Below are 14,730 nucleotides of genomic sequence, written 5' to 3'. Positions count from 1 at the left end.
GTTTCCTGATGAGCTGTGAGGGGTGGATTGTATTGAACACTGAACTGAAGTCTATAAACAGCATTCTGGCGTAGGTGTTGTTGTTGTCCAGGTGTGAGAGGACAGAGTGCAGTGCGATGGAGACTGCATCCTCTGTGCTCCTGTTCTGGCGGTATGCGAATTGGTGGGGGTCCAGGGTGGGGGGGGAGACAGGATTTGAAGTGTGCTAGGACCAGCTGCTCTAAGCACTTAGTGATGATGGGGGTGAGTGCTACTGGGCGGTAGTCATTGAGGCAAGATGGGTTGGAGTTTTTGGGTATCGGGACGATGGAGGTGGATTTGAAGCAGGCCGGTACCACAGCGTGGGCCAAGGACAGATTGAATATGTCTGTCAGCACTCCTGCAAGCTCCTCAGAACACGCTCTGAGAACACGCCCGGGGATGCCATCAGGACCTGCAGCCTTGTGGACATTGATCCTGCTCAGCACCGCTCCTACATCGGTGGGGGAGAGAGTCAGAGGTTGGTGGTCTGGCGTCACGTCTGCTTTGGTTGTGGTTGTGGGGTTCCCTCGCTCAAAACGAGCATAAAAGTTCTTGAGCTCGTTGAGGAAGGAGACATCAGAGGATGCGGGGGAGGGTTTGGTGGTCCTGTAGTCTGTAATGGTCTGGAGTCCTTGCCACATGTTGGAGAAGTGTTCTTTGTTCTAATATTTTCTCTGAATACGAGACGATTCTATTTTTTACGGGACGGTTGGCAACTCTACTAACTAACCTTATGAACAAAATAAAGTTCAACATCAGTAACATCATAGCACCACCCAGCTGTATAGAAACTCCGTCATGCTAGCTAGCACGCAGTACGGAAAAAGTCAGCATAACGAAAATAAACTCCACCTAAACTTGGTTCATATCTGACCCAGATAGACTGCAGGTCATAACTTCTTACCTGAAGTTCAGTTCACCTGACACTCGGACCAGCGGCTGCCTCGGATCTCTCCTCCTCCTGCCTCCCCTTTCCCTCCTCCACCTGCTGACCTCCACCACTTGCTAATGTTACTGAATCTGTGGAAGCTCCGCGATGCCACCACACGAAGTAACGAGTAACGAGCCTATCTAAATCCCAGTAACGACTAACGCGTTCCTGATTTTGGCATAATAACTAGTTACCGTGCTCGTTACCACAATAATAACGTAGTTACTATAACGCGTTACTGTAACGCGTTACTTAATAACGCGTTACAGTAACGCGTTATTAAGTAACGCGTTAGTCCCAACACTGGTGTTAACACAAATAAATCAGACGGATGTTTCTCTGAAAGAATGCAAATAAGCCTACTTTCCAAAAGCTTGGACTATGTCCTTCAACGCTCCTTCTAATGTTGAACACATCCTGAGGGAAGGACACCAGCCAGTGATCAATATGTTGAATTAGCAGATAAAATTATCCACGAACCTCCATGACTGCAACAATGCAACGCATCATCAAACATCCCACTGTTACCAACATCCTCACATACAGGTGCTAAAAAAACCATCACATCAATCTTTGCTAACCAAAATTCAATTTCAATATTTCTGTGACATTATACAATATTACCAGTAGATATATTCTAAACTATGATGAAACTATGAAATCATAGAAAAATATTTATCTCCAAATAAAACAGCTTCTGTTCAGCGTGGATGCATCCCAGTCATTGTTACACACCCTGGTGAATAAGAGAATGCAGGAGATTTGATGAGGGAGTAGAGAGCACGGGGAGGGTGTTTCGTCAAACTGACAATTCAGATAAAAAAGGCAGTGGAAATAAGCAGAGAGCTGGTGCATAACACTTTTTTTACACTTACATTGGCCCTTAAAAGCCTTCAGCTTTTCCACCACCTTCCTCCCTCCACCCTCCTTATCCTCTCACCGACCCTACCACGGACAATTTCTCTCTGCAGGGTTTGTCTCCTTTCTGCTTCACTTCCCTGACATTACAACCCTACCACCCCTCGCTTCTCCCACTACACTATGTAATTATGATAATTGCTCATATGGGTTAGAGGAAATTGAATTTCCCATTTCCCTCTGGTTCCTTTATCCCACCAGTTTCTCTTTGTGCTGCCTCCTCATCAGCTTGCCGCTCGCAGGCTGGAGTCTGCTGTGTGATGTGATCAGATATATTGGATGTTTATATATGTGTGTCTTTGGGATGTTTCCAGTGAAAACATCATTACTGACCATCAAACTGACTCCCCAGTGGGATGTAAAACATGTGAGAGAAGGAAAAACAAATACCACATCAAAGTATAAAGAAAATCTGGAAGTATTTAGAGAATGAACCATCTGATTCAAAATTCAAAAAATCTTCCATCCACAGAACTACTAATGGAACTACTACTACTACTACTACTACTACTATGGAACCATCCAAGAAAGGTGTTCCTGAGTCACACTTCAGCACTGTTTCCTACAGTAGCTGCTCCAGAAAATAGTTGCTGTGAATGCTATGGAGCTCTCGGGGCCAGGGGAGTTCAATTATTCAAAACAGGTCTGACGAAAGTCTTGCTTGGCTGACAGGTTGCTGCAGCTGAATCAAACAGCTCTGCCATACTGCCGTCAGCTGAAAAAGCCTCCATCCCCAGAGTCAGCTTTTCAGGAATGGAGAGTGGAGGAAAAAAAATAAATGGCACAGCTTAATTTTCCTGATTGCTTGTTACGCAGCTAATGCTGACGGTCTGTGCACCAAGAAACTCACCCAGAGAAAGAAGGGGTTAGGCTTGAAATACTGGATTTATTGGTGAGTATGTTTAAATGAACAATTTACATATTAATATTACGAGCAAGCTTTTAAAGGATAATACAGATTTGGTAAACCTCAACACATTTTTAAAACAAAAGTTCTTTCTGTTGTCGACTAAAACACAGGGTTTGGGTTTATATCATCAACAAGGCTTGACCATATTATCTTGATTTCTGGCCTGTGCCTCTGCCAGTTTTATTTCCAAGGCTCTAGATAAATCCTACAAAACGCAAAAAGCCTATTGCAGATGAAGCATTTAACATTAAACTGATTACTTTATGAGTCAAGAGGAAATTTCCAAAGAACAACGTAGGACTTAAAACCAAGCTGATTCTATGATTGGACATCCTTTTAGCAATGTCAATGCAATCCCAGATCTCACATATCAATTTGTTGAGTGCAGTACAGTGCTACTTCTCATTAATGGATAGCCAAATTAAAATCCCCTTGGCCCCTCTTGATTTTCCCTCAACCAGAGAGATCCTACCATTGTGCAATGGGACATACTAGTTTCCTAAAATAACTCCCAAACCATCAACGAATCCTCATTTACTGCCCCTTACAGATTTTCAGACCCTGTAACAATTCCATTACGGTGGGTATAAATGAAGTTTACGTGCAATTTACAAGCTTGTCTGTCCTCACGAGAAGTTACCTGAAAGTTCTGATATTTTTAAAGACAAAAATCTGTGCGATTCAAACTAAAGAAATGTGGTCTGGAAAGAGGACGTTCCCATGACGACAGCACACTGATTTCTAAGGGCAAAAATACAAAATCACCTGAAGAAACCAACAGGCTTCTGTGTTAAGGGCCAATCAAGCCATAATTGTATGGGAGGCATTAAATGCAGAGTCTTGCATTTTCTGCCAGTATATTGAGTGCTGGGAGGCGACTGAGCCGGAACGTGTCATGTGCAATAATAAACCGTGCCAAACTGAGGCCTGACTAATGTGCAGAAATGAAGAATACACCCTTTAGCTCTCGACTTAATGGTATGCTTTTCCACCTGACTTGTCGCTTTGACTGTGATGCCGGAGAAAGATGGGAAACACTTTGGAGGCCTGTTAAACATTTGCTTGGTACCAATGTATTTTTCATAAGGGGGGAGGAGAACAGGTTTGGGGTAACACATTTCGCTCAGTACTCTGCAACAGTAGCCTGTAGCCTGCTTCTTTTAGGATAACAGCCTGGACGTTATTTTCATGTAATCAGCACCCAATGACGCTGATTTTCCTCCAGCAGTTGTTCACTGCACAACTGTAGGTCAGAAATGCCTTACTTTTTGCCTCTTAAATCAAGTTGTCATCAGTGACAACCCCAACACTAACTCCTAATTCATATTTACACATTTATAGACCAGAGGCATAAAATCCATGCAAATATTTTGTGGGGATTAAGCAGAATAAGGAGGAAGAATTTGCGCCATTTCTTTTTTTTTTGATCAAGTTGATTTTGTAGATGTTTCAGGTGTGTATAAGCACATCTCATCAACCACACAAACACAGAGTTCAGCATGGAAGAACATTTGTTGTGTCACAATCACCTCTCTGAAATGATTTCTCTCTTCCTCAGATGTGGTCCCAACTCTTTCAACAAGTACTCAAAGTGCCGTACTGACATTCTCAAATATGTACGAAAGCAGCCGTGATACAGCTTCAACTCCTGGATTAAACCATGAAATTCTCCCTGCAGCTGTCTTCTATTGAGAACGGGATGAACCCAGAATCTCAGTTTCTCCCGTTTTTGGTTTAGTAAAATCAGGACTAGCTCACCATCGCTTGATATCGACTCCATTTTGATCACAGTGTGTTTTTGAGGGACAAATTTTTCGCAATTATTCAGTGTCTATATAGGTTACCTGGCATGTTCACATCTGGAAAATTCTGGATTTCATGGCGTTTTTACGCAACACATTCAGTGCGTAATGGCCTGAACCTTGATTATGTGAATATCTAATTTTGTGTTTGTATGTCAGTTTCAGCTTCTCTGAAGCAGTGTTTCACATGTTTCCCATACTTCACTTTAGAAAAATCACGCGGCACACCACCAAACAAAAATGTCATTTTGAGCACTACTCATGCTAGGGCCTTCATCTGGGTTGGAATTTTCAGACTGACTACTTTTTTTTCAGATATTTATCTATTGCTATTAGGCGCTGCATCGTGACTATTATCTCACTGCTTCTTCATCTTCTTCTTCTGTTTTACTGGAAGTTGGCAACCCATTTAATTAGAGCAAGTAGTTGCACTGCCCTCTAGTGGAAGAGAATGTAATTGTTCTGCCCGTTACTCACGCCAGGTGCTTAGAGTACTAATCAGGTGGAACCAGATAATCTTCCATCGCACACCGGATCATTTCCTTATGGCACGCCTATGTGCCGTGACACAGTGGTTGGGAAACGCTGCTCTAAAGAGCTGGCATGGAAAGTTTACGGCGGTTTGGAGGGTTTGTTTTAGCCACATGCAAAATGGTCAGGTTTAGAGGCTAATCTCAAAATACTGAATGAGGTTTATATATTCAGCCTGAATATATCCAGCAGTAACCATACATTATATAAATGATCAGTTACATAATTGTTCTGTAGCTTACAGCTTGAAGGATTTGGAAAAGTACACATCTCTATGTTAAAATTACCCCTACTCTGTGGAGCTGGTGCATAAGTGGGTGGGTTAATACACAAAGTCATACAATGAAAATCATTATTTGCTTTTAAAATGTCATTTTTAGCAGAGGCTGTTAAACATGAATTCATAAAGAAAGACATGAAAACAGCAATACTTTTACTTTTTTTCTCACTTTTCAGTCTAGTTTTGTTCATTCAAAAATGCATTAAGTTTGGATTTTCTTCACTCTAAGTATAGTACATTAATTCCATGGCTTATCTATAATATTTACTTATCTATAATGAAAGGTAACTGCTCACTGTAATCACTCAGCCACTGCTGTTAAGTAGCTCAGCTAATAAATCGCCTATATTCGTCAGGCCAAATATTAGCTTATTCCAGACATGTGCCCATCACATAGTTTGTCCTCCAGGAAAGATAAACATAACATAAAGTGACATCCTAATCAATGTGTATGTCTTGATAATATTTGTCCAACAACAATGAGAAATGTAGCATAGACACGCTTGGAAGTAGGGATAAAATAAAAAGGGACAGTTGTTACCAGTCAAAAAACCTGTTTGCCTTTTGAAAGATGGAGAAAGAAGTTAGTCCCAATGTCTCACAGCAAAGGATGGGTTTAAATTGTCCTTTCCTTCTGTTACCAGTGAGGACAGATAGAGATTTGAAACAGTTCATTTCCAACTGTGTGCATGAATAATGAAATACAATATGTCAATAGGCACCCTGTGTCTAATTTAGCACATTTTTAACCCTGTGAGGTGTTAGTCATCCTTGCTGATGCCCCTAACACTTTGCTGTCAGAACATACCATTTTTGTTTTTGTGTTGTTCACCTACGTTCTGACGAATGGCACACATCAGAAACTATTTACAGCATTTTCTAAATTGTAGAAAATTGCAAAGGATACAGCAGCTGTACATTAGGGCCCAGTGACAAGCAGCTGTACCTCTAACACTACAAGATACACCCTGACTGCCCATTTTCTATCTATCCCTATGAGGCAGGTGTGTAAAATTAACTATTGATGATGACGAGTGATCAAGGATCCAGTTTTAGTATTAGCATACATAACTGCGGCGGAAATAAAACAAGATGAAGACTATAACTTTTGTGTAGTCACACTACGAAGACATTGCTTTCTAGCCACAAGGTTGTCTTGTATAATGAAAGGCTTAAGACCATCTAAATTCACCCTTTAATACCTAGATTTACAAAAGCATGCCTGCCATGATATTAAAATCTCACAGTGGATATATTTTTCTGAAGGTTTATTGTGAAATAATGTTTTTTAGTTGCATGAATCATTTTTGTTCTTGAAATGATGTAAGGTTTCCTAATGTGAAATTGCCACCCACTGAGCAAAGTTACTGTCATCAGTCTAAAGCTGCGGACAGTTTCTGCAGGTTATTACTGCTGTATGACAGCCTATTATCTCTCTATGACAGGCCATTAACTGCACAGAGGACTGGGAAATGAAACAGGAAGGAGGACAGAGAGAAGACAATGTGCTATCAACAAATCAAATGGACGGCCTTTACACTCCGCCAAAGTCAGCGAATACAGCACTGAGACTCAGAGGAGGCTGTACTTTGGTACTCTGGGCTCAGGATGGTGTGGATTTTTGCCCAAGTGCACCATTGAGTAAGCAACAGAGGGGAGTGCTTTCTAAAGTCAGCATGTTATTGTTGTTATATTAGAATTTCTATGCTCTTAAGTGATGCAAATAATTACTTCTGCTGTATTGGATTTATTGGCCCTTTGAACATTCCAACAATGTTTATGTTTAGTGTTTAATGTTTATGTCTTGGATGGTGAACTTATTTGGACAATCGTCTAAAGAAGGAAGCCTAATCACGTCACTGCTCTTCTGAAACAAGTCTGTACCTGAACCTTTGCATACCTGGTGGTTAGGTCCATCAGTTTGAAGACTGTGTTGGCACTGTGAGTGTCCAATAGATCATTGAGTCAACCACTCACTCTTGTCCTTGTTCCTCTAATCTACAATGTTAGCCTTTCAGCTTTTTCAGTGCTGCTCTGTATGCAAATATGTGCACTTTGAATCAGTAGTTTAACTGTAACTTCTGATTTACAGATGTTAGCTGCTCTACTTTAGCGGCATTTGAACGATTTCAATAAATAAAGATTGAAAAAATAAATAATGAAGAAAAAACATTGCATATTCTGTCCACTAGGGGACACTCTACCACGTCCCTGTTCGGAAAACACAGTTGGATTCCCACAGACAACAATCAGTTGTTCCAAGAGAGATGGGCAGAGCAAGTGAACAAGTGAATAAGTATACATAACAAATATTAGGGAAATCTGTTTGTTTCCTGTCTATGAAAGAACACACATACACACACGTGTGTGTGTGTGTGTGTGTGTGTCATGTGGCACATTGGATTTTTAAATCACCATATTTTGGCATCGGTATTAGTCAGGTTCGAATTTCAATTAAATAGGCCTGACTTCTGCACTTATAACAATATATTGTTTAGAAATGAGGATATTTCTCGACGTGTTTGCAGTTCTAGTTTTTTTTCTGTTTATTTATTTTATTTAAATTCTGCATGGTGTAAATAATGAGCACAAATTACAGAAAATTACTCTACAAATATTTTTACTAATTTATTAACCTTCACTAAGTAATTTATTGAGCAAAAATGAACTGTTGCTTGGATCTGAAATGTGAATATTTGTTTGTTTTTAATAGATTTTACATCATTGCAAATTGTGTGCTTTTGGGGCTTGGACTGTTTGCCACAGAAAAAAGCAATTCAGAACTACATGAAGGGCTTTAGGAAATTGTGACGGGCAGTGGTAGTGATGGATACAGGAAAAGCCTTTCTAAGTAAACATACATTTGTTTTTTAAATTCTGCAGCATGCCAGGAAATGTTCAGATAGAGAAAATCAATATACAAACGCATATGTGTATATAGAGTTGCACTATTCTGAATTTACTTCACAATGCTCTGCCTTCTAAAATTTCATTACTGGTACAAACTAAAGTAATTTTAGATTTGCAGTCAGTTATCAGTGATGGGCAGTAATCAGCGAGAGGGGCAATTAGAGGCATTCTTCCAGACTCTCATTTATGAGAGGACTGTTTTATTGCTTATTATGCTTCTGCTGTTTTTGTCTTCATTACCTACGCACTTTGCTAAAGGAATACACCCAGGCTTCACTTTAAGCATGCCTGTTAAAAGAAACTCCCAAAGATACAAACAACAGTCATGCATCAGCACAGCGCATGTAGATGTTGTTCTGTATGGAGGTATCACTTTACTAGTCGAGAAGGTCAATACTGGCATATCATTAGGTCTGCTTCGCAGTCCACATCTAGTCAATGCAGTTCGATTTTAAGTGCCTCTTATTAGGGGAAATATTGCCTCAGAGCATTTTACATGAGATTATATGAAATATTTAATGTTCATATCCATCTAAGTAATTAAAAAAGTACACCTTCCTGAAATTCAAAATAACTCTCAAAGAGCTCCAAGAAAATCCAGAGCTAACTAAATTAATTCAGGGCTAACAGACAGAAGACTGCAGCACCACAGTCTCCATTCATTCTTCTCAACTCTCCATCTTCCCATCATTGTCTTTACTCCTTTCTTTTCATCTCATTCATTTTCATCATTTGGTAAAGTCTCTCTCATTTTGGACACAATCGCTTAAAACCAGAGCAGTTTTACCATTTTATCTAAGACTGAGGAAGACTGGGGTCTGAAGCTCAGGCAGGGTGTTTACCAGTGGGATCCTGTCAACATGAAGAACTGGAGGATTTAAAGAGCTTGGAAAGAAAAGCGACTGGACTTCTTTAAGTTTTCTGAAGGTGTTTCACCTCTCATCCGAGAAGCTTCTTCACTGAAGTTGCTTTTCGTTCCAAGGATGACTGAGAACCTACACAGACAACTGGGGGACTTCTATTTGTGAAGGCTTGAATTCCTTTGCAGTAACACCACTAGGGGGAATTCCTGTGACCTTTGAGGGCTTGGCGCAAAGACAGTCGGATTTTTACCCTGAGAGTGAAGATGTACTGAGTAAAGGAGCTCACATCAAACCTAGGTAATACACAGATATCAGGTGACAAAGCAACGCAGTAGTTACGTAGTATTTAAAAGTTTATATTACGGAGATAGAGCTGTGTGGATGTTGTTGTCATGCAAACGTAAAACGACAGATTTTAGTGGAGAAAAGTCAGAGATGCTACTCCACACTTCTGCAGACCCACTCCACACTCACGATACTCTTGTGATGAAAGATAACTATGACGCAAAGTGACAACAAAGGCAAGGCATTACCTCCTCAAACAGCTCCAGGCTGTACGTGTTGTCATCATCCGCGAAGAAAACCACACCGGAGTCCCGCCTGCTCCGGTGCTGCCGGAGCCAAGTCAGAGCCGCATTCCTCTGTTCGGTGGCGCGTGGCATCCCGGCGCGCTTGAACCTCCGGGGAGTGAACACATGTAGGTGGGTATACGGCACCCCGCACCGGGCCAAGAACCGCGCAACCAGCTCCGTGCGCGCAGTCGAGTCCTCCACTACGATCCAGTGGAAGCGGGGCACCTGACGGAAGGCGTGGGACAGTCGGGTGAGCTCCGCTTTCTGCACAGGACGGCCGTAAGTGGGAGTGATGGCGTAGATAATCGGCAGGGCGGACTGGTTCTGAGAGCCACCAATCCCCGGTGCGCCGGTTCGGACGGCTCGCTGCGTCTTGCCGGTCCGACCGGCTGCTGGAGCCCGGATCGTTCTTTTACTGTCGATATCAATCATAATGATGACAATGAGGACCCAGGGCAGCAGGATGAAGAAACGGCTGAAAAACACAGATTTCATGGCTGGTATGAAGTTGCCGTGCGCGCGGTCTTTCTCACTCCATCGCAAACGGAAAGGCGAAGAACGACCGACCGCAACTCCAAGAAGCTCTTCCCTTACATCCACTGAGCTGATTCCCAACAACCCGCCCGCACACAGCAGCGTGCTGAGTCCGTTGCAAACTATGTAAAGCACACAATCCTCCGCCGCTCTCCCCCCTGTCCCGGCGGGACCGTCTCTCCGGTCTCCACTACTCCTCCTCTTCCCCCTCCTCTTCTCTCGGATGGGACTTGCGTGCTTCTTCGTCCTCCTACCCTCCTCCAGCTCTCTTGCTCTCTCACGGAAACCTGGTTAAATTCCCATCACTCGTTCTTCAGTGCTTGTTTTCAGTAGAGAAAAGAAAAAACAAAACGAGCCGGAGCAGCCGTACCTGGAGCGCGCTGTGATAAACCAGTGATGTAGGTGATGCGGGCAGACGAGGAGCATCACTTGGCGAGGACGAAGGAGCGCTGCTCCGAGTCTGAGGATAATAAGGCAGGAGGGGAGGAGCAGGTGCAGAGGAGGAGAAACGGGATAGAGGAGGGAACCTCGGGAGGGAGAGAGAAAGAGAGAGCGGGAGGGAGAGCGAGAGAGACCTTGTGCGCGTCAGTGTCCGCTGAGAATTAACCCAGCTCACACTGAGACACCCGGAGAAGAGACAGCGCAGGTTGTGTTTCTCATGCTGTGCTTGTCAAGCCCAGTTTCTCCAAGATAAAATAGAAGGACTTGATATGTGGACCCGTGGGACACCATGAAGGAGTTAAAGAGACAAAATCATTTTACAAATCGACATAATGAACATTTTGAGGCTTCATAAAATTATTTCGATCTACCACCTATTTTCTTTAACTGGCCGTTTAGTGCATAAAAATGTGCATGTCAAATAAAAATAAAGAAGAAAAAACAGACTTCATCTCTTATCTTTTTGTAACCGCTAAAAAACAAAAACAACCCGTCAGAATAGTAATAGTATGAATAGTGTAATAGTAAAATCTTAGAAGCTAGAGGCGCGCTGACAGTTCATAATCTGTCATGAAATATTTCCTGATTGATATTCTGTCAGTGGATTTGTCATCTAATCGCTTCAGTATCGGTTGATGCTTGGGAAGTAATAGATCTGCTATTCATTGCGACCGTCATTAGAGGCCCAGTGATCATATTTCACCACAGGACACCCAGAAGGTTAATCTAATGATGCTTCCAGCCTCTACGCTGTGATGATCTGTTGATGTTCCTTTCCCTTTGGCACCAAGGAATAATAGTCATTCCGTTTAATAAAAATGGAGATCATTTGTACAGGAGTAGATTTTCTGCTCTGCCACTTTTCAAACCAAAGACTTGCAGAATCTTCTTATTGTCATAGAAAAATATTATTTATTGACTGGTATGGCTTTGGAGAAAATAGGACCACCTGGCAGTGAAGTGTCAAATGCAAAGGAGTGCAGGGATTTAAAAAAATGCATGAACTCCAGTCTACTTCTGAACACTGGAAACATGGAGGATTGAGGGGCTGTAACACATGCAATCCATGCTAAATTAGATGCTACAAGGATTTGTGCTATATCTGCCCTCAGATTTGCAGAGTAATATCAAATTTTATTATTTTGTATTTTAAAAAAAACTCAAGTAAATCATGTTTCCTATTTGGGCTTTGCTCAGTCTACCAACTTAACATGACACTGTTCTGATATTTTAAAGCTGCTTACCTCACAGGTCAATAAGACCTCAGCACGAGGCTACACAACAGCAGCCAGATAGAATCCCGGCCTGAGTGACATGGGGAGCTGGGGTGGAAAACTATTATTGGCCTCAGCAAATGAATACACATTAAACAGGATAACTTTGTCTTGTTTGATGTTCTCATAAGCACAAAAACATTATTAATCTTTTATTCTAAAACAGCTACAAACCACCGATCAGAAATGTTCATTTGGTCTGACCATGAAACCTGTTTCTGTGAGCTGCTGCAACTTTAAGTCAAGCTTAAAGGTGTCCGTTTTGGAGCAGGGGCTTCTATCTTGGTTGGCACCCTCACAGTCTGTGGTCATGTGAAACTTTTTGACGCTGGTGTTCCAGCTGTTTGCAGTGGCAGGCTTAATCCTTAGTGATTCCTGGGTTGTTCCTGAACATCCTAACCAGTCATCTGTCATCTGAGGGGACAGTTTGGGTCTTCTTCCAGATCTCAGCAAACTGGTGAAATAGTCTGTAAATGAAAGTGTCTGTCAGACGTGCAACTTGCTAACCAAATAATTATATGTACACATTGAATCCTGTGTGGATTACAGAAAATCCTAAATAAATTCACCTTTATGCTCCCACTTCTTGTTTTCCGAGGATATTAAAGATATATGCGGTACAATCTAAGGAGCTTGGAATGACATGGATGACTGAGAACCTACACAGACATATGAAGTACAATCGTTCCATCCTGGGAAACAAACAGTCCAAGGAAATCATTAAGAGCCCAAATTTACTCCTTCAACTTTTCCAGGGTGCCACAAAGGTGTTCCCAAGCCAGCCAAGAGTCATAATCAAAGTGACCAATGCTGGGCACAGTCACTACTCAGAGGAATGTCATTTCCTCCACCTGAATTTGCATTCTTCTACTTTAGGTCATTACACACAACTTGTGCCCACAGGTGACGGTGTAAACACAGACAGGCTGGTAAATAGAGTGCTTCATTTTCATGCTCTGCACTCTCTTCACAACAGACTGTTTGTGTTTGATGCCGTCCAACACAAACGCCTAAAGCCAGAAGGCCAAAGATGTTGTGCTGGGAACAACCAATCAAGATATTCATTACAAACTCTCACCTCTCTAGTGTTATTACCACCTATCTGATTTTACAAGGGCAAAGTTAACTACAGTGGAACATCTCACATCAAGTTTATCTAAGAAGAGCTGGATTATGAGTCAGTAGTTTATTGCAGATCCATTTAAAGGTCCTTGAAGCACATTTAGTCCAGCAGCTTTCCAGCTAACTGGTGTTCTCCACTTCAGTTGAGAAGCTAATCATTGATGGTTAATTAATGCACACACCATGGATCAAGACATCTGTCGGAAAGAAAAGAAAGGAGAAACCACTGAGCCACGTTAATTGAGTTGGTTCACACCAAAGTAATTGCAGGCAAACAAGCTTATATGTTCACAGGATGAAAGCACCTTTGATTGTTTGGACTAGATAGCAACACAGGAGCGCTCATGTTTAAGGAGGGGCAGTGAAAAGCAGGGATACTTGATAGCACTGTGCGCTATTGGATATTACATTGTTCTCAAACAAAATTACTTTTGGAGGCTTAATCAATCTCATGCTCGGTGATTTGAGTGAAAACCAAGTGATGGGCTTACTCAATGACAAATCACTTTTAAGACACTGATGTGGTGATAGCAAGTTGTTTAATAGGCTCTATTCCAGAATTAAATTGTCATGCTTTATCAACTTTGATTGCATGTTCTTCCATCTGTTCACACACACTGAGCAATTTGGAAACGAGGACGATGCATCAAGCAGGATGTCATTTTAAATGGGATCACTTTGATTGCTTCAGATGTTATTAGTAGCCAACAAAGAGGAAAGACAGGACTTTGAAATCAGATGGACGACCCATCTCAGGCGTTTGTTCTGGGGATTGTAAATGTAAATCTTGGATTATCTTCCCTGGAACAATTATCAAATTTGTGCAATTGTACAAAATAATCATACTTGTTGTCTTTTAAAAGCTGCTGTCATAGATTGCACTCAGCATGACATTCAAGTCTCAACTCTTGAATCGGCCCCCGCCCCCCTTTCCTGTTGTCACGCTGTTGTATCTGTCAATCACTCGTCTGACTGGCTTAAATGCCGTCACTCTCCACATCATAAATCCTGTTTTATTCATAGGAAGAGTCTGCCCCTGACTGTGCAAGTTATGTAAACGACAGGACAACTGAAAGGACAGCCGATCCAAAAATAGACATATTTAATTATACATTACTGCAACCAATCCTGCAGCAAGTACAGTAAATATCGGGCACCCTTAGTTTTAAAGCAACTGCCACCGAACAACAGCTTTCAAACAAATTAGCCCAGCATGTTGTTAATTCACACAGCTGAGGAATGATTTTCTAAATTAAATGACGGTTTACAATAACAAAAGCTTTGCCAGATGATAGTATGCAGATTTTCTTTTTTTCCAGTGCTCTGGAGACATAATTAAGCCTCAATAGGCAGAAAATAGTGTGTAAATTTAGGCATAAGCCCAATGATGAGCAAAAGATAAGAGAAGAGCTAAGATAGAACTTTATTAATCCCTCGGGTGGGTTCCTCTGGGAAATTCGACTTCCAAAAAGCACAGCAACGACCGAAGTTACAGTTACAGAATTGTTATATATATATATATATATATATATACATATATACACACACACACACACACACACATATATAAATACAGAGACAAATATAAATAAAATATACAAAGGGGATAAATAGAATAAAT

The 14,730-nt window shown here is 41.6% G+C and overlaps 1 protein-coding gene across 1 annotated transcript in view; it reads right to left on the bottom strand.

The window, feature by feature from the left end:
- The window catches only part of b3gat2 (beta-1,3-glucuronyltransferase 2 (glucuronosyltransferase S)), a 62,661-nt gene extending 51,888 nt beyond the window's left edge, over positions 1 to 10,773 (bottom strand). The window contains exon 1 of the mRNA XM_086258323.1: positions 9,700 to 10,773. Coding sequence (XP_086114449.1) covers positions 9,700 to 10,233 — 534 coding nt within the window. The 5' untranslated portion in view covers positions 10,234 to 10,773. The remainder of the gene's footprint in view (positions 1 to 9,699) is intronic.
- Between the last annotated feature and the right edge of the window lie 3,957 nt (positions 10,774 to 14,730).

The sequence above is a fragment of the Aulonocara sp. 'chitande type north' Nkhata Bay genome, linkage group LG13, assembly GCF_057382095.1.
Source record: "Aulonocara sp. 'chitande type north' Nkhata Bay isolate Kocher_YH1m ecotype deep benthic linkage group LG13, A_spYH_male_GT1.1, whole genome shotgun sequence".
In the NCBI taxonomy this organism is placed as follows: domain Eukaryota; kingdom Metazoa; phylum Chordata; class Actinopteri; order Cichliformes; family Cichlidae; genus Aulonocara; species Aulonocara sp. 'chitande type north' Nkhata Bay.
The sequence above is the reverse complement of the archived record's forward strand: the minus strand, read 5'-3'. Positions and strand labels throughout refer to the sequence as shown.